This window comes from Echinops telfairi, unplaced genomic scaffold (assembly GCF_000313985.2).
Source record: "Echinops telfairi isolate 266 unplaced genomic scaffold, ASM31398v2 ScPeMD7_7424;HRSCAF=8462, whole genome shotgun sequence".
Taxonomy (NCBI): domain Eukaryota; kingdom Metazoa; phylum Chordata; class Mammalia; order Afrosoricida; family Tenrecidae; genus Echinops; species Echinops telfairi.
The window spans coordinates 12,214,868-12,236,028 of record NW_022111324.1 but is presented as its reverse complement, the minus strand read 5'-3'; the positions used below and the strand labels follow the sequence as shown (position 1 = coordinate 12,236,028).

Genomic DNA, 21,161 nt, shown 5'->3' with positions numbered 1-21,161 from the left:
CCACTATCATGCTCAGTCCCCACCAGGGTTTCAGCAATTCCTCTTTGTTACATTACCTTTGCTCATGCCCTACCAGGCCTCCCAAACCACCTCACCACCAATTTGGATCACTTGTTGTTCCCTTATCCCTGGGTTTGTTAACACCACTTCCTTCCATAAACTTTTTAACACCCCCTCATATATGTATACATACATGAGATAAATCTTGAATTTAATTATCAAAAATATATATCCCAAACATATACATATAACACACACACAAAGAATGTCTACCAAAGGGTTAGTAGCAGTAATGCAGTATTGTAAAATTATATAAATGGGGCAAAATGAGAAAATATTCTTCTAGCAGAAAGAAGTAGATGCTAAGGGGAAAAAAAATCTATGTGCACATGAGTCTTGGCTCCAAGTATGATCAACGGAATTTACAAAGCAATGAGGAGGGAATTTTAGAGAGAAATGCAGGCAGCTGCCCAAAGCAGAGTGTGGCCACAAAAACCTTTCTGTTGCTACAACCCCTCTCCCAGGAGCAGAGGGGACAGGTGGCATGAGATGTGTTCATCCATACAAAGCCACTTCATTCATTACCTGCTTTGGAAGTAACCAGCTGCAGCACAAGAGGCCGTCTCGTTACGATGCCTGATCCTCGAGGGAGAAAGTCCCTAAAAAAAACAAAAAAAAAAGAACAGATTCAGGCATTAAGGAATTCTAAATAAATTTATGTCAAGTTTCAAGAAATCCTCATAATTTTCAAACTTTCATTTTATCACTCATCCAAGCAATGCTAGACTAACATCTTATTTTTTAAAAATGTATTTATTTAATTGAAGAAGATGGTAGGCACCTTTATATTAAACATCAATTCATGTGCACAAATATAGTGACTTCACTAGAATACATCATTCAATCATTCAGCTAGAATTAATAAAAGTTTCCATTATGTTTTTGTGTGTACCCATTCAGTTTTTCAGAAAATCAAAATTAATAACATTAATAAACAATATGAAACACTGAAAGTAATCCTTAAACTTTTTGATAAGGTCAATATTAGCAACATCAATTACCAACCATTATTAAAGGTACACTGTATTTTTTAATATCATGAAATTTTTCTTCTTCTCCCCTCAATAAAAAAGGTTTTTTATACAAAAAATGGGATTAAATGCAGGTATTATGTTTGAGAAAATTAATAGCAAGCGGAAAAAAATGCAGCTTAGGTTTCATATTTGTTCTCATTCATGAAAAATGAGAGATTGTTGTTGTGTATGAGAGTTTTTGATAAATATCTTGCTTAAAATGGAATGTTAATTGGGCAATATAAATGAAACAGTGAATAAAGCATCACATAACAGCATATCAATGTACATAAATCATTACCTATTCTTCAGTGTCAAAGAAGAATTCATAAACTTATAACAAATTTCAAGCCCATTTGGAATGACAACTTTTAAAGGGACAATTCTTTTTAAAGTAATAGAATTCCATTCACTGTAGTTGGATTTTTGAATCAACTACAGTGTTTCTCAGCGAGTGGTTCCAGGATGAGCAGAAAGTGTCAGAAGTCCGGGACTCATTGTAAATCTAGATGTTGAGAACACTCAGAGGAGGTAGTCTACACAATGTCCCCAGGAATCCATCCTGTCCCCAAGGTCTGAGGATCACTGGCCTGAAGTAATGGTGTGTTGTTATTCAATGGGCAATAACTGCAAGTTATGTAGGAAATCTGGCAGCACAGAGCTTCAACACAGATGGATTTTCAATAAACAGCTTAAGAAATCGTCAAAGGCCAGCAAGGTTATAAAACCCAAGCAGATGGCAGCAGTGATACTTCAGAAAGAAGAGTTAGAGAGAAAGCCTTAGGCAAAATTTCCCTATGAACAATTCTGTATTTTGCAAATGCCAGTGTATATTCTATGAGAGCAGAAATAAAACTGAACAGCCTCCGAAGTGAATGAACAGATTTATGCTTCATCTCCCAATGCTATGAATCATTTAGGACAGAACCCGCCGGAGCACTTCAACTCTGTCTTCTGTGGCTCCGGTGTGTGTGAATGAACCAACAGCAGAGAGTTTGTTTTGAGTCTACAGTGACCGAACTATAGTGAAACTATAGGCTTGAAAGGGGCCAGGTGGCACAGAAAGTTAAACGTTGAATCGTTCATCAAAAGATCTACAGTTCAAACCTCTCAGTTACTCCTCAGGAGCAGGATGTTGCTGATTGCTCCCATAAAGATTTATAGTCCCAGAAATTATATACATCAGCTCTACTCCATCCTAGAGGGTCACTGTGAGTCAGAATCAACACGAAGGCAGTGAGTTGTTAGTGCTGAAAAATACCACCTGATTTACATAGTACTATTTAGTCATTAAGAAAAGAAAAAGATTCCCTGAGAAGCTAAACTGTGAGGTGGAGATGCTGTGATGGACAATGTGGTGGAGAACCATCTAGCGAGGGTCTGTGGGCACCAGGAGTTCAAATCGAAGGGCCCTAAAGGCAAACACATGTGTGAAACCATGAGAGAAGGGAGCAGGGTAAACTGCTCTGGAGTTCAGAAGAGAGATTCCCTTTACTCTGGTTATTTGAATATATCTAAAGATATGCATATAGGAATTTTAGCACTAACAGTTAGTGCTAAACTATCAGTGAAAAGGTTGGTGTTTCACACCCACTCAGCAATGCCTCAAGAGACAGGTATGTCAGTGTGCTTCCAAAGGTCTTGAACCTCCAGCAAAGCAGTGCTATTCTGCACACATGGGGTCACCGAGAGTAGTCAGAAAGTCACAAGCGACTTCAGCACGACTTACCAAACAGCAATGTCTACTTCAGAGAAGATGCATACAGGCATACACGTGTGTTTGAGTGCTTTGGTATATATTTAAGGACATTCAAAGATAATGGAATTTTTCAACAAACATTTTTTGAAGTCTCCCTCATATTACTTTTTTAACTAAGATAAAAAATACAAATTAAATATGCTTAACACCCAATATTCTACAGGAAGTATAGCAGATTATTTTCTACTTTGATTATTTCAATCATTATTTGAAATGTAATACACATAAATATAATTACTCTGTGCTTAGAGTTTTTTTTTAAGTGAGAGTCATGAAGGACAAAGCAAATAATACAACTAAACAGAACTCCACAGAGTAAAAAGTTGCAGAAACTCTGTAGAAGCTATGAGGACCACAAACAAAGTCCTAGTGTGTACCCCTGCCACAGAGTAATATCTTGTCTTCAATGCCATAAAAGTATCCTTTGATGGGGAGTCAATGAAGTCTCTCCTTCAAATAGAAGGGGAAACAAAATGGAAGAGAAGAAAGAGCAGGAGAGAAGTAAGGGAAGGTCAGTCCCTCAGTACCTTCATGTTTGGACAGGCTTCGACTCTTCCTAATGCCCCTATATTTATCATGTACATTTAGTAACAACCCCTTTGAACATTAGTAAAGCACAACAGAACCTAACCAGAATCTTAAATAGCAACTAATTATTATGTGTTTGGCCAAAAAGTAAGCCCACAAAGACATCAACTTCTTTTCTCTACTTATTAAAGCATTATGACTAATAAATGGATTCAGATATCAAACCCTTATTGTTAACTCACACTTATTATATCCGTTTGGCTCTCCCTTTTCTCCCCCACAATACATATATCTTTCACAAAATGCAAAAGATTCTATAACCAAATTTTGCTGTTTGAAAATCTCCTGACTTCACCAAAGTGGCTGATAAGCACTAGAAGTAAGCACTAGAAAGAAATTCTTATCTTCTGAAGAATGAATAGCTATTTTGGCATTTCTGAAGACATATCATATGTAATATTCTAGGAAAATAAAAAATTTTAAATGCCCAATACTTTCAGCTGTGTGAGCTAAGGTATGAGTCATGAATGAGAACCAGAGGATTTTGCTTTGAGTTTTAGTTCCACTCAATAGGTCTCAGTTTCTGTCTAAACTTCCTCTCTCTCTCTTTCTCTCTCTCTCTCTCTCTCTCTCTCTCTCACACACACACACACACACACACACACACACACACACACTCAGCCACTGAGTAGATTCAAACTCATAGTGACCCTTTAGCAGGGTAGAACTGCCCTAGGTTTACAGAATTTAACTCTTCACAGGCGTAACAGCCTCATCTCTCTGCTGTGGAACAGCTGCTGAGCTCATACTGCTGACTTTACGGTTAACGGTTCAGGGTATAGCCCATTACACTATCAGAGTTCCTTAATTCTAAGTACAGTATTGCCCAAATTGTTAGATGGATCAAATAAAAAGGTACATTTTACTAAACACCAAAAAATAAGAGTTACTATTTATTTTATTATTGTTGAATGTAGCCACAATGTGGTATTCTTTTAATAAGTCTAATCAACTATGGATAATGTTGAGAAGCATGGGAATTCCAAAAGACAAAAGCAGCAAAGAATATTGATGTCGTTGTTGTGAGGTGCCATCAAGGTGGTTGTGCCTCATAGCAGCCCAACCCCCTGCACAACAAAATACAACACTATCCAGTCTTCTGCCATCTTCTCAATTGTTGCTGTTTGAGCCTGTTTTTGCAGCCACTGTGTCAATCCATCTCCCTAAGTCTTTCTTTTGCGCTGAGCCACTACTTTACTAAGCATGATGTCCTTTTCCAGGGACTAATTTCTTCTGATGACATGTCCAAATGGCACATGAGATGAAGTCTCTCCATCCTCACTTCTAAGTAGCATCTAGGCTATATTTCTTCCAAGGCGAATGTATTTGGGCTTGCGGTACTCTGGGGTGCTTCCAACACCATAATTCAAATGCATCACTTCTTCTTCAGTCTTCCTCATTATCCGACCTTCACACGAATATAAGGCAGCTGAAAATGCCTTGGGTCAGGTCAAGCTTGGGTCAGGTACACCATATTCCTTGCGGTAGTCTGATGAATTTGTCAACTTGGAGATATATGAAAGTGAAGGAATGGAATCCAACCTGTCGATTGGGTCCCAGCCTGATGGTGCTTCTTTAGGGGTGTGGCCTTCTCATAAGGAGGACCCTGGGCATCTCCTTCTCACTCTGCCACTCTGCCTTTTTGCTTGCTGGAACTCTGGTGGCCACCCTGAGAGTTGCTGGTGCCTTGCCATGTTTCCACCAACTTTAGACCCACATGACCCTGCCTGTGATCTTCCTGCATGCTGTAGCATTGCACTGGCTGTGTAAGTCTGAAAAAGGACTTATGGATTAGTATTGGACTTATGGACTTAAGTTGGACTGGGCTCAGACATTTTCTTGATTTATATATTTAGTGCTTGATATAACGCTCTTTCTTTTTAAAAAAAATTAATTATATTGGGGGCTCTTACACCTCTTATAACAATCCATACATCAATTGCACCAAGCATATTTGTACATATGTTGCCATCATCATTTCTAAATATTTACTTTCTATTTGAGCCCTTGATATCAGATCCTCTTCCCCCACACACACTCTCATGACCCCTTCATAAATTATAAATTAATACTGTTTTCATATTTTACACTAAATTCTGTCTCCCTTCACCCATGTTTCTGTTGTTCATCCCCCTGGGGGTGGTGGTTATGTATCAATCATTGCGGTCAGTTCCCCCTTCCTCACCTCCTCCACCCACCTTCCCACTATCCTCCTGGTATTGCTACTCCCATTTCTCTTCCTGAGGGTTTTATCTGACCTGGAATCCATGTGTCGTGATCTCTTATCTGTACCAGTGTACATGCTCTAGTCCAGCCAGAACTGAAAGGCATGACTGGGGTCATGATAGTTGAGGGGGTAGGATGGAGGAAGCCTCAAAGAACCATAGGAATATTGTGTGTTTCATCAGTGCTATACTGAGCCCTGGTTGACTCATGCCTTCCTTGTGACCCTACTGTAAGGGGGTGTTCCATTGTCTATAGATGGGTTTTGCATCTCTGCTCCAACCCCGCTTGTTCTCAATAATATGTTTGTTTGTTTGTTTGTTTGTTTGTTTGTTTGTTTGTTTTGGGTCTTCTGATGCCTGTTACCTGATTCTGTCGACACTTCATGATCACACAGGTTGGTGTGCTTCTTCCATGCGAGCTTGTTGCTTCTCTGCTAGATGGCTGCCTGTTTAACTTCAAGCCTTTAAGACCCCAGATGCTATATCTTTTGATAGCCAGGCACCATCAGCTTTCTTCACCACATTTGCTTGTGCACCCATTTTGTCTTCAGCAATCGTGTCGGGAGGGTGAGCATCACAGAATGCAAAGTTGTTAGAACAAAAAGTGTTCTTGTGTTGAAGGAGGGCTTGAGCAGAGGCCCAAAGTCCATCTACTTCCTCAATGTATTGCCATATAAATATATGTACATAGGCCAATACTTCTATTTTGATAAATTAATATATTTACATAAGTGCACACCTATGTTTATACCTCTATCCTTAGCTTTGCTTCCTAGATCTTTCCTCTGTTTCCTTTTATCTTCCTCCTACCCCACCATCATGTTCACCCTTCTTCTGTCTCTTAGTAATTCCTCTCAGCTAAATTGCTACTGCTTCGGCACCACCAGGATCTCTACGTCCTCCTTATTGTTGCTTTTAATTCCCTAGTTGTTCCCCTGTCTATGGGGTTGTTTGCTCACTACTCCTTTCCCCTGCCTCCTCCTCCCCCCAAACTCCTCTGGAACCTTCAGTCTCATTCCTCTCTCCTCAGGCTTGCTTCCCATGCCTATCTTATATAGTAAATTGGATACCCAAGATTGGGAGATAAAGTCATAAAGTGGTTAGTTTACAAACTTTCCTAGGTGGGGGAACATATTCACAGGATTATAGGATTAAGGTGTAGGTGTTACTTAATTGCAATTGTGAGGCAAAAGAATTATGTACTGATGCCAAGTTGGCAAGGGATAGATTGAAATAGTTAAAAGTTTATTTTGCCAACCTGGCCGATAGACACATGTGAAGGGCGGAGAGATAAATGGCTCAGTGAGCCTCACCTTTCTAGTTCTTGGGTCTCTTGCTTTTTGATGGTTGGACCAGGATGCAGCTGCCTTAGCCAGTTCCCTGCTTCTACTGGCAAGGCTCACTTCCTGCAAGACATCCCTCAGGAGAATCCACATGGACCTAACCCGATGCAGCCTTGGGTGCTGGAGTACCCATGTGGAGACCCCTGCCAAAGCTGAGATGCTTACACGTTCACTGATTCGGCTTTCCTCCTGCAGTCGGTGTCATTGCTTGTGTTTTGTGAGATGGAGGAAGACTTTGTGGATTGGTGTCGGACACATGGACTCATGTTGGATTTGTGGGCTTGGACAGCACTGAGTTGGGATGTTTTCTTGATGTGCACTTACCCTTTATATAAACTCTCTCTTTTGCATATGAGTTTCTGTGGATTTGTTTCTCTAATGTACCCAGACTAACACATATATATATATATAGGCAAAACAACAATAACAGAGACAAAACAAAAAGAAAAGAATAGATTGAATAAAAAGAGGGGGGGGGGACAGAAAAAGCATACGTAATTCCAGGTCTGTGCGCTGACCTCTATGACTATCTCCCCACCAGTCCTGGGGGGATTCGAAAACTGCCACTCCTAGCCTGAAGTCTATTTTGGGGACTCCTCGTGGGCTTTGTATCTTGGCTTTGCTCCCGTTGCTGACCTGTAATGTTCCCTTCTTGGTTCGCCCCACTATACTCCCTCCTTGTCGTGTGTCCCCAGTATTGTCCTCTGTCACAGTATGCTCTACCAAGGGGACATCATGTCTCGAGCATGGATTTTGGATCCAAGCAAAATGAAATTTTTGATGATTTTCATCATTTCTCATTTATCAGGACATTGTCAATTGATCCAGTTGTGAGGAGTTGTTTTATTTTTATTTTAGTTGCAATCTATGCTAAAGTTTGCAGTCTTTTCCACCAGCAATTGCTTCAAGTCCTCCTCACTTTTAGCAAGCAAAATTGTGTCATCTGCATATCACAGGTTGTTAATAAGCCTTCCTCTGATTCTAATGCTGAATTCTGAATATAATCCTGCTTCTTTGATTATATCCTCAGCATGCAGATTGGACAAGTAAAGCAAATGACTACAACACAGACACATATCTGTCCCAATCTTAAGCCATGCAGTATTCCCTTGTTCTGTTTGGTTTATGAATCGATTTTTCATGAGCACAATGAAGTGTTCTAGAATCCCAATTCTTCGTAATTGTTATCCATAGTTTGTTATGATCCACAGAGTTAAATGCTTTTGCATAGTTCATAAAAGACATGTAAACCTCTCTCTTGTAATCACTGCTTTCAGTCAAGATCCATCTTAACTGATGTCACCAATGGTGTCCCTCATTCCTTTTCTGAATCTTATTTAAATTTTTAGGAGCTCCATCTTGCACTCATTTTAAATTAAATTCAGCAAAATTTTACATGCATGTGCTATTAATGATATTGTTCAACAATTTCTGCATTTTTGTTCGCATTTCTTTGTATTGAGTTACAAATATGGATCTTTTAGATGACCAAATAGTTGTCTTCCAATTTTCTGAAAGATTAGTGAGTGCTTTCAGTGCTTCATTAGCTTTTTGAGACATTTCTATTGGTACTCTGTCAAATCTTGTATCCTTGTTTTTTGTTAATGCTATCAAACATATGCAAGCTTGACTTCTTCCTTTAGTACTTTTGGTTCTTGATCATATGCTACCTTTCAAAATGGTGTGATGTTGACTAGTTTTTTGGGTACAGTGACTCTGTGTGTATTCTTTCCATCTTGTTTCAATGTGTCCTGAATTGTTCAATAATTTGCACATGGAATCTCTCAATAGATCAAAACTTGAGGCTTGATTTGTTTTCATTAGTTCTTTCAGTTTAAGATGTGTCAAGTGTTTTCTTCCTTTTGGTTTTTCTAACTCAAGGTCTTTACACATTTCATTATAATATTTGACTTTGTCTTCTCAAGCTGCCCTTTGAAATTTCTGTTCAGTTGACTTCATTTCTTCCATTCGCCTTAGCTATTGTACAGTAAAGATTAAGTTTCAGAATCTCTTTTGACATCCAGTTTGATCTTTTCTTTCTTGTCATTTTAATGACCTTTTGCTTTCTTCATGTAAAATGTTATTGATATCCCACGGCTCATCAGATCTTCTGTCTTTAGTGTTCAATGAGTCAAATTTATTCTTGAGATGTTATCTAAATACAGATGGAATGTGCTCAACATCATATTTTTATACATTCATAGACTTCATTTTAATTTCTTTATCTTCAACCTGAACTTGCATGTGAGCATTTTTCAGTATTTTGCTCATAGACTCCCTCAATATTGTAACTCAAAGCTTAACTGTTTTCTTCAATTCTTTCAACTTCAGATATGCTAAGCAGGTCTTTGCTCATTTCATTATAATACTAGACATTGTCTTCTGGAGTTTCCCTTTGAAACTTTCTGCTCAGCTCTTTTACTGCATCATTTCTTTCAATGGTCTTAGCTACTGTATATACAAAAGCCAGTTTTAGACTCTCTTCTGATATCCACTTAGGTCTTTTACTTCTCTTGCAGTTTTTTTTTCAAATCATTTTACTGGGGCTCATACAACTCTTATCACAATCCGTACATACATCCATTGTATCAAGCACATTTGTACATTTGTTGCCATCATCATTCTCAAAACTTCTGCTTTCTACTTGAGCCCTTGGCATCAGCTCCTCATTTTTCCCCTCCCTCCTCACCCCTGCATGAACCCTTGATAATTTATAAATTATGATTTTGTCAAGTCTTACACTGTCTGATGTCTTCCTTCACCCACTTTTCTGTTGTCCATCCTCCAGGGAGGGGGATTATATGTAGATCCTTGTAATCGGTTCCACCTTTCTACCCGACCTTCCCTCCACCCTCCCGGTATCGCCAATCTCATCACTGGCCCTGAGGGGTTCATCTGTTCTGGATTCCCTGTTTTCAGTTCCTATCTGTACCAGTGTACATCCTCTGGTCTAGCTGTATTTGTAAGGTAGAATTGGGATCATTATACGTTGGGGGGGAGGAAGCATTAAAGAACTAGAGGAAAGTTGTATGTTTCATCTTTGCTACATCGCACCCAGAATGGCTCATCTCCTCCCCGCAACCCTTCTTTTGCAGTTTTTTTAAATGATCAATTTCTTCATGTTGAATACTTGTGATGTCATCCCACAGCTTGTCAGGTTTTCTGTCACTAATGTTCAATGTATCAAATCTATTCTTTAGATGGTCTCTAAATTTAGGTTAGATATACTGAAGGCTGTAATTTTGACTCACATGGACTTGTTCTAATTTAAACTTCAACTAACGTCTGCCAATGGCCTTGTTTTGACTGCTGATATTGAACTTCTCTATCATCTCTTCCCACAATTTGATCCCTGTGTCAATTTGATTCCTGTGTATTCCATCTGATAGTTGCAATTTATTATACTGCAAAAGGGTATTTGCAATGAATAAGACATTGGTTGTATAAAATTCTCCCATGCAATCTCCAGCTGTATTGGCCATTTGGAGTCGGACAATAATATGATTTGCTATGCTGGAATGACAAATGCAAAATGAGTATGGCCGTATTTTCCAACTACTGTTTACTGTACTGGAAACGACAAATTCAAGAGGAACAAGCCATATTTTCCACCACTGTTCCTTCTTCTTTGTTCCCAACCTTCACATTCCAATGGTCAGTAATTACCAATGCATCTTGATTATATGTTTGATCAATTTCAAACTGAATAAGTTAGTAGAATTCTTCCATTTCTTCACCACTAGCTTTAGTTGTTGGTGGGTAAACTTTAATAACAGCTGTCGTAAATAGGCTTTATTGTACGTATATAGATACTATACTATTACCAATTGTATTCCAAGGTAGACCTTGAAATGTTCCTTTTAATGAATGTGATATCATTCCTCTTGAATTTGTCATTTCCAGCATAGCAAATCATATGATTGTCTGATTCAAAATGGCCAAAAATAGTTCATTACACTTCACTAATGCCTAGGAATTATGTGTTCCATTTTTTTAAATTCCCAGTATTCTGAGATTCATACTTTGTAAGTCATTTCAATTATTAATGGATGTTGCTGTTTCTTCTCATTTTTAGTCATGCCCTATCAGCTAATGAAGGTACTAAAGGCTTTACACCACACGCAACATTGAGGTAGGCTCTAGTTTGAGGAGGCAGCTCCTTCCCAGTTCTATTTTGAGTGGCTTCCAACCTGTGGGGCTTATTTTCCAGCACTGTATTGAAAATGTTCCACCACTTTTTAGTGATGAGTCCCTCAGACATGGACTGTCTATTCCTCCTTCCTTTTCTGTTCTTAGTCTGCAAGTTCTGCTGAACCTGTTCACGTGGTCTTTGAAATACTGATGGCAGCGTTTCCAGTGTCACAGCAACACACCAGCCACCTCGGTATGACTGACAGAGGAGCTGTGGCACTGCACATACTGAACACAGGCCAGAAGGAGGCGGAGCACGAGACAGGAACAGCGCTTAGAAATCTTTACTTCTAATTTGTTTGCTTGCTCATTTTTCATGTGTGGAGACAGAGAGGTATTGAAGCGTTTTAAATTGGAGCAACAATATTTCCAGATTTGTATTTCACAAAAGTGATAAGAAACTATATATATTAAAAACAAAAAGAGACAAATAGAAAAACCTCACTGCCATTGAGCAGATCCCAATTCACAGCAACACTATCGGATAGAGTAGAACTACCCTTTGTTTCTAAGGCTGTAAATTTTTACAGCAGTATAAACAAAAGAAACAAAAAATCCTCTCATCTTCCTCCTGTGTGTGTGAATTTCTGATCTTCTGGACAGCAACCCAACTCATAAACTATACACTACCAGGGCTCCTTCCTGGATGGAAAAGGGTGAAAAGGCAAAGTCTTAAGGGCATAAAGACTACATATCAGTCAATCTTGTTCATTCAGGAGATGATAGCGGTTACATCTAAGGCATTCGTGCTAGAGATGGAGAGAAGACACAGAAAGAACAGCCAATTGACAGAACTTAATGATGGCTTTGATGTGAAATGTAGCGATATGGAGGAATTAGAATGAGTCTTACACATCTGGTATGAGTACAGCTGAGTGAACAGTAGGACCAGTGAACAGGGGAGAAAATGGAGGAAGATCTGGCTATAGATGATATTTATATAATGTTCACCATGTGGCAGGTGTCGCTCCCCATAACTACACAGATTAACTTATTTAATGCTCACAGTAACCCTACAGTGTAGGTAATGTTGGTATTCCCAGCCCACAGATGAAGAAACTCAGACTACACACAGTAAAACTTATAAAAGGCAGAAACTTTTCAGAGAAGCACTCAAAAATTATCCACTAATGAAAACTGTGAGAAAAAAAGTGCTAAGACTACATTGTCAAATCTCGTGAGACACCTCCCTACCACCACCACCCCCCGCCAACCCCCCCCCCCCAAAAAAAAACCAGTCCAATCAATGTTTGGTTCTTATAAGCTCCTTTAATTTTCTCAGGATCATACAGTAAAATAACTGGTAGGAACAGGATTCAAACCCAGCGGGGCTACTTCTATATCTGTGCTATTCCTCTCTAGATGGACTACATGATGAAAGAGATGGAGAAGATGATATGCCCATGTTTGCACATGTTGATTCTAAGTAACTAGGAAATACCCAGATGAAGACAAGTGCACAGTTATAGGAATTAGCTTAAACTCAGGATAAAAACCCTCCCTGAGGATAGTCATTTCGCTGACATCAATGGAGTAGAAAAAAATAAATGACTGGAAATGAAGAGAGGTGTGGTAAATATGGACTCTGTGAAATAAAACTACTTAAAGGGCATCTGAAGAGAGAAAACGGAGAGACCAAGAAGGGCGCCCTTGAGATTAGAATACCAGAAGTCAAGGTTTCCATGGAAAGCACGCTCTTCTCTAAGAACTGACCATTTCGATATCTCAAGCACAATGTCTCTACAACCCATCTCATTATCACCTGTCCAAATATGTTTCACCTTCTTCATTCCCAGCTAGTGTATCAGCATCTACATCACATTGTTCATAAATGCCATCACATCAGGGACCTGAAAATCATCCACCCTCCACATTCTTCTGTCTTTGTGCCTCAAAATAGTCACCTAGCGCCGCTGATTCCACCTTCTTAATATCTCTTGAGTCTGTCATTTTCTCGGTTTCAGTCACTCCAGGGGCCACCAGCTCATGTCACATACAGACTACACAATAACCTCTCAATTACTTTTCCTACATCCCATTTCAAAATCCTTCAATCCAGCCTCTACAGTGACATGCCAAAGACAGGTGGAGACAATGCAGAAATAGTAGCAAACAAAACTGATGAAAAGTCCTGTCTTTGAGTGGAATCTCAGTGTGCACCTGCTCTCACACTCAGTGCCTTGTAAGAGTCCGGTTAGCACCTGTGATGGTTAGAGTTTATGTCAACTGGTCACTCCAAGATAAAGGCAGAGGTGGAATCCAACCTATCAATCAGGTCACAACTGTATGACACCTCCTTGGGAGTATGGACTTTTGTATAAGAGAGAAATCTTAAGCCCAGCCAAGCTCTCTTTTGCCCCTTTAGCTTCTGCTAGAGCCGGATCCTGCATCTGGCCCATCAAGTTCCTATTGTGTTGCTTGAAACCCAGGAGCCATCAGTGGGCTGTCGATCTTGGATTCATTCAGCCCACCTCAATTCACTTATCTCTGCATCCACCAGCCTGTGGTCCTCCTACTTTGTCATCCTGCTTCCTGTTCGTCATCATCCACAGCTGCATGACTCAGAGAGCCTTGAACTCACATCTGACAGATGGACTTGAACTGGACTGAACTTACCTACCTGTACAACCGAGTAAGCTATTTCTTGAGATATATATATATATATATCAAGTATATACATATATATATATTCACACACATATGTGTGTACACCAATATCTCTGTTTTGCTACTCTGGAGAACTCAACCTAACACAGCACCCATCTCATGTGAAGAACACTTCCTATTGCTCATCCCACCCAACTGCTGCTTCATTTGCAACACTCAGCTCCACACCGCCTTCTCTGGGAACCCTTCTCTGACTTCCTCCCGTGAATGTCTCGATCTGGGGTCTTGTCAGACACATCTCCTAGTCTATGCACGTATCGACTCCCTCATCCCTGTAATCCTCCTCCAACGCGCCTCCTTCAGTGACCAGGCACAAGTATTTTAAACACTTTCTACCTATCCATTCAGGAATATTTCTCCTTACTTCCTCTATCCAGGCCGTGGAGGAAAAACGTTCTCCAAATGGCAGACAGCTGAATAGTATTTTACATGGACAGAAAGAACAGCCGAGATGACTTTGATTTACCAACAATTTACTGCAGTCGTTTAAGTGAATCCTCTTATTATGACTATTTAAGAATCAAATATATTAACAGAAGTACCACATACAGAACTCTCACCCAAAATAAGCCACTGCCCTCAAGTCCATTCCAACTCACAGTGCCCTTACTGGACAGGGTAAACTGCCCCTGTGGGTTTCCAAGACTGTAACTTTTTCTCTCACTACAGAACACTAGGTAGATCACTATTACTGACTCTGTCCAAAGATACAGAATGGAATTTGAAGGAAATACCTTTTTAAGGATTTTTAAAATATTTTTAAGTACTCCTTAAAAACAACAGAGAAGGCTCTTCTAAATACAGATCTTCAAAGTGTGGTTTTCTGTATCTTAAAATAGTCCTCTAGGATTACTATTGCCTAGTCATTTAAAATTATGATCCAATTGATGGTTCCTAGGGTGCATAGCAGGGCGAATTGGGGGGAAGTGGGGAGCTAATAACGATGAGTACAGGAATGAAGAAAATGTTCTCAAACTGATTGTGGGGATGATAGTACAACTTGTCGTGATGTGATTGAACTATTGAATTATATGGGATGTGAATTATGTGCCAATAAAACAGTTTTTACAATTATGGTCCAAGACAGAGAGAGAGAGAAATAAGAAGAGAGCCTGAGAATAAGAAGGAATGGGGGGAGGTACTGAGAGACACAGACAGACAGAACGCTGCAGCCCCCTGCCACAGAAGCACTGACGTCATGGACTGCACACAATGGCGCAGCTACAATTGCTCTGTGCTTTCGCGCCCTGGTCCCAGAGCTCTGCCAACCATTACAATGCCACGGTAATTGCTGAAGGAAGTAATTATGCCGAATTCCACAGATTTAATTGGAAATTTTCCACTCTCATTTCCTCTTTTTGCCTAAGTTCTTGGCACATAGTAAGAAAATAACAAAGATTTGTAAAGGATTATGTTTTGCTGCTTTCGGTTACTCTATAATTTGAAATATCCAATATCACCAAAAAACACAGCTATAAACCCAGTTTCTAAAAGACACACAAAGCTTTTATTGTTTTCGTTAGCATCTAAGAAGTTTCAATATTTTCCTTTCATTCACAAACTCAAACTGTCTAAGTAATGTGTTTTCATTAAATCTAAGATCAATAATGTGCCCCTTTTGAAGTAGTCAGAATGCAAACATTTTTCAGTCAGAGACCTGGGAACAGGACAAAAAAGCCAGTTCTCTGTGTGCTCTCTGCACCCCCTTCCCCCCCCCCCCCCCCAGGAAACTCTCTCAAGCACTTACTGCCTTAATATTTATTCATTTCATCTACTTATTTGCAAAGTCAGTTTGTTCGAGAATTTAAAGCACCTAACTAATGAGTCCTGTCACAAAGTTGCAGGATCTAGGGTTCACTCCTTTCCAAATCAGACATTTTCCTTTACTGTAGTTAGCAGACAAGGAATGGATGACAAAGGGGACGCCTACAGAAAGTGCTGGGTGCCTTTCCACCATCCATTTTCCTCTTCCTCCTTATTAGCAGGGGCCCAACATTGTTAAGAATGATAATGTGCCCAACATTAATACCTAGGTAAGTAGATAAAGAACAATCTGTATTTCCCAGCCTCCCTGTAAGGGTTGACTTGAAATGATGTGTATCTTTGGCCTTCTTCTTTTCTTCTTCCTCCCATTTACATGACAGCAGAACCACGGCGACCACCTTACCATCAACAAGGTGACCCTGCACATGGAAGCTACAGTCTAAATATGGCAGAACAAAATTAAAAAGGCAGAGATCGGAGCATAGTGATATTGTATGCAACTGCACCAACCACGAACTGCCTAAGAAAGAGAAAGAGTGAATCTTTCTTCTCACTTTTTTTTCTCTAATTATCACCCCTTATGGAAAATACTGGAGCCTTATTAGACATTCTTCCCTAATCGTCATCTGATTACATTTTAATTCCACAGACCTCTCAGGCAAAATATCACTCCAGTTGAAAATGCATACTATAGATTTTTTTTAAAAGAAAGCACTGATTATTAAACATTCGATTCTGTCCGTCACACCTTTCTACAGTGTTGCTGAAAGAGATGAGTTTGGAAAGGAAAAGTCCAAATCACTTTCTCTCAACCCTCGTTCTGATCTCTCCCAAACCTAGACACGCGGATGGATCTATGTAACCCGCCTTGGGTCTAAATAAGAGGCAGGACTAAAGCCCAGTACCTTTTCCATGAAGACCACACATGAATGAATCTCAGACCTTTTCATTTTGAGATTCTAGTACAGCAGTTCTCAGGCTGTGGGTCACAACCCCTTGGGGGTCGAACGACCCTTTCACAGGGGATGCCTGATGCATCACAGTAGCAAATTTACAGTGATTAAGTAGCAACAAAAATAATTTCCTGGTTGGAAGGTCACCACAACATGAGGAACTGTATTAAAGGGTCGCGGCATAAGGAAGATTGAGAACCGCTGTTCTAGTAGCTAAGAAAGGCCCACCTGTGCAAGATCACACCTGCGAGTCAGAAGAATCAAGGGCAAGGGAACACTTATCCCGATGCTAAAGGCAAGGCTAGTTTAGATAGCACCCTTCAGTTCTTTGCCCAGGCAGGTTTCAGACAGGAGCGGCTTAGTTCACTGTCCTTGGTCCTGAATGTCTACACCAGTTCCTCAGCAGGGGCTAGAAGGGAAGAGCTGGGATAAAAGAAGAAGCTTCTTCTCCATTTTGTCCTTTTGCTTTCACCTTGTCTGAAATGTTAGGAGAAAAATATTCATCTTACTTAGGGCAGGGACAATCTTAAAAATTTCTGTAAGCCCCTTGTTTGGTATAACATCTGACACAAAGAAGGTGCTCAATGCTAACAGATTCCAGACTCAAGAGTACTGGAGTTTTCAACTTGACACTGGCCAGCTTCCATAATAATATCAGCCAGTTAAATGTATGGGTAGATTGATAGATATATAGAAGATAAATCAATAAGTAAACATAGATAGCTAGGTAAACAAATATATCAATAAATCATATTTGCCCTATTAGTTCTGTTTTTCTAGGGAACCCTAATAAATACTATATTACCCATCTGTATATATCAATTTCATGTAAGCAATCTTCCTTTGCCATGATACCAGAATAAATAGATGGTGACCAGCCACCATTTCTGAATATTTTGATCCAAGATTGAATAGAAGAATCTTGATTTTTTAAAAAGGAAAATGCATGAAAGAATTTCAAATTCTCATAGACTTAAGACTTTCAAGAGTCGTGAAGGTTGACAGGATCCTGAAATTATTGCCTTGAGCTAATCTTTAAACCTTAAACGAACAATAGTCCCTTCAGTCTTCTTAAAACCAAGTGATAATTTAATTTAAATAAAGGATATCATTCTTGAACATTATGCTCTTTGAAGATCTATCTATAAGCTAACCCTGCAGAAACAGTTAACAGTAGGATTGGTTCCCTGAGGGTACAGAAAGAGAGATGGAGGAAGGAGGGGAATAGGGAGCTGATAATATTGATGATTGTATAACTCCATTTGATGGGCTGGGACAACAGAATTTATGTGAATGGACATATTGGATTGTGTATATGTCAATAAAACTGTTATTTTTTTTAAAATATCCATCTATCTGGGATAAAATTAACAACAGCAACTCAGAAGTTTAGATAAGAAAGTCAAGGTGCAGTGAATTTTTGGCAATGTGGGAGGAACAATTAAGTAAAGAGAGTAAGTCACTACCATCAAGTCAATTCAAACTCATGGTGACTGTACATAGATAGGGTGTCTAAGAATGCAAATCTTTGTGGGAGTAGAAAGACTCTCCTTCCTCCCATTGAGTGGCTGGTGAATTTGAACCCACATCTGACCTTGCAGATGTGTAAGCCATCGCACCATCAGGTGTCCATGGAAACAATTAGTCCAACAAACTAATGGACCATATAAACATCAGCCTCCACCATCTTGGAACCAGAAGAACTAGATGGTATCTGGCTACCCCTACCAACTGCTTGGAAAGGTATTACGGTAGAAGATCCTGGATAGAGTGGGAGAAAATGTGGCTCAATTTTCAACCAAGAAATAAGCCGATAAAGGGCACAATAACAATAGTTAAGAGCATACACCTTAGAATAATCAGCCACTGTGACCAAGGAGGCAGGATTTTCCCAAGGACAAAGTTCAGAAGGGTCAAAAATGGAGGAATGGAGATAGGAAACAAAGCGATGTTATGTTAAGAGGACCGTAATGAATTACATGAAACACAATATGTATGAATCACTGAATGTAAAACTGATGATCTGCTTTGTAAACTTTTGAAAATATTTTTTAAAAAGAGGATGAGTATGGTTGCACAACCCAAAGAGTATAATAAGTGTCACCAAATGGTACATACAGAAACTTGAATTGGAGTACGTATTTCTGTGTGTATTCGCAACAATAAAAATGTAACTGAGTTTTTAAAAGAATTTCATGTCAACTAAATGTCCCTCCGCACTAATAAACTTATATGCCTGTTAGTATGATGATAATTTTGTTTATGATCAAAATTATCTCTGTGCTAACCTAATTAGTGGATTCCTTCTTTAACTGGCATTGATAGCACCTCAAAGCATCATTTACCTCAGCAGCAATGTTGCTCTTTCACCATAGACTTAACAGCATGCTTTAAAAACATAGAGTGGACAAACATAGTCATTCAAAGTCATCAAAAACCCCTCTAATCCCAAGTGGCTAAGGGCAAAAGTATGATAAAGGCCTCTGAGAATAATGTAGACAACATCAAAGTGAAACGAGTAATGGTTTTGATTAAAATGTTCATCTTCTAGAAAACCTAAATTTGCTTGTCCAAGAAGATACTAAGTGAAAAGAAAGAGTGCAGGAACTAAAGGAGTGTGTGTGTGTGTGTGTGTGTGTGTGTGTGTGTGTGTGTGTGTAGAATCCTTGAAGTAATCATCAGGTTGTGAAGGACTGCAGTAACCAGCTAAAACCTTTTACTGAATCTATATTGAAGATGTGAAACTTGCCCTAATCCCTGTAAAGATCAAGATTAGATAGATGATGGCAACCTGGAATTAAGCAAAAGAGTGAATCAGATAATAAGGACCAAGATTAACCACAGACAATTTAAAGAAACTTAATTCTAGCTTGCTTAAAATAAAAAATAAATTTAACTTGAAACAGAAAATTTAAAAGAGAGAAGTTATATGAAGAAAGTCAGACAACCTGAGTTTTGAGTTCAAATCAAAATATTATTTCAGCATCTTTACAGTGAGATCCAAAAGCCTCAGCTAGAATTCCAGTTATTGCCTGAATGACAAAATGAACATGAAATCTAACATCAAAGAAAATCAATGAAACAGGGAAATTACCATTCCCTCCCAAGGTGAGGGGAGCCCTGGTGGTGCAGGAGTTACACATTGAGCTGCTGAAATTAGCAGTTCAAAACGGCCAGTCGCTCTGCAGGAGAAAGAGGAGGCTTTCTCCTCCTGTGAAGAGTCACAGTCTATGACGCGCACGGGGCACTTCGGGCTTGTCCTCCAGGCTGCTCTGAGTCAGCACAGGGCCCCAAGATGAGTGCAGACATCCACTTTATACACCACCCCTGGATTCCGACAGAAAGATGCCCCCAAGCTGAAGAGACCATTGGAAAGCACCATTTCCTTCAACCTGCAATAAAAAATAGCTTAGCTCCCGTGAGAAAACAGCTCCAGAAAGTTGCTCGGCAGTAGTGTCAATCAAGAGAAAGCTCAGCGATCTGGAGAAGAGAACAGTTACAATAGACAGAAGTTGGCAGAACTCGAATTAGAAATCCAGGTTTTTCCAAGTAGCCTCTTTGCACCTGATATTTTACATGCAGCCCTGGGAAATAGTGGCCCGAGAGAGGATCAGGGCATCTCTGCATATCAGATGTTCAGGGAAGAAAAGGGATACGTTGTGAAAGTACAGGGATCCAGGGTGATGTGCAGGTTTGATGAAGATTTACAGCAGACAATCCCTGAACTGTCACAAGCACTAAAGGGACTCTGGTATGTTTTCTTTTTTTAATTCTAACTTATGTCTCTTTTCATTTAATTTCTGTTGCTTAATCAATGCTACATTTGCTTTTATTAAAACTGTATATAAATGAAGCTCCTAAGAGAACGTTTTCAGAAGGTTGTTTATAGGTGCCGTCACCTTGGTTCCAACTCATAGCAACCCTCTGCGTGACAGATTGCCTGGTCCTATGCCATCTTCACAATGGTTGTTAAGCGTGCGCCAACGGTGGCAACCACTATGTCAATCCAGCTCATTGAGGACCTTCCTCTTTCCACGCACCCACTCCTGGACCAAGCGTAGGATTGGTCTCTCGGGTGAACGCATCCAAAGTACATGATGACGCCTCACCACCCTCCCTTCTAAGGAGCAGTCTGCCTGCACTTCTTCCGAGACAGATTGGTCTGTTCTTGCTGCGTTCCATGATAGAGTCAATCACCTTCTCCAACACCATGATTCACATGCATCGACTTGTGGTCTTCTTTATTTACTTCCCAACTTTCACATATACTAGAGGTAATCAGAGAGACCACGGCTTGGGTCGAGGCACCGTGGTCCTCAAAGTGACATCTTTGCTTTTTAAAACTCTAAAGATATTTGTTACAGCAGATTTACCAAGTAATACACTGGTTGATTTCTTAACTGCTGCTTCCATGGGCATTGAATGTGGATCCAAATAAAATGAAATCCTTGACAACTTTACACTTGTCCAGTTGTGAAAAATATGCATTGTTTTAATAATTTTTAAAGAATATATATTAACATTGGCATCCTATAGCATTAGATTGTTTATAAGTATTGCATTTTCATTTATTCAATCCACTATCACTTAAACTATAT

The 21,161-nt window shown here is 39.6% G+C and overlaps 1 protein-coding gene across 8 annotated transcripts in view; it reads right to left on the bottom strand.

The window, feature by feature from the left end:
• Nucleotides 1–21,161, bottom strand: part of DNM3 (dynamin 3) — a 731,348-nt gene that overhangs the window by 594,081 nt on the left and 116,106 nt on the right. For all 8 annotated transcript variants that reach the window (XM_045297842.1, XM_045297844.1, XM_045297841.1 and 5 more), the window contains exon 2: nt 586–659. In XM_045297842.1, the coding sequence (XP_045153777.1) occupies nt 586–659 (74 nt within the window). The remainder of the gene's footprint in view (nt 1–585; nt 660–21,161) is intronic.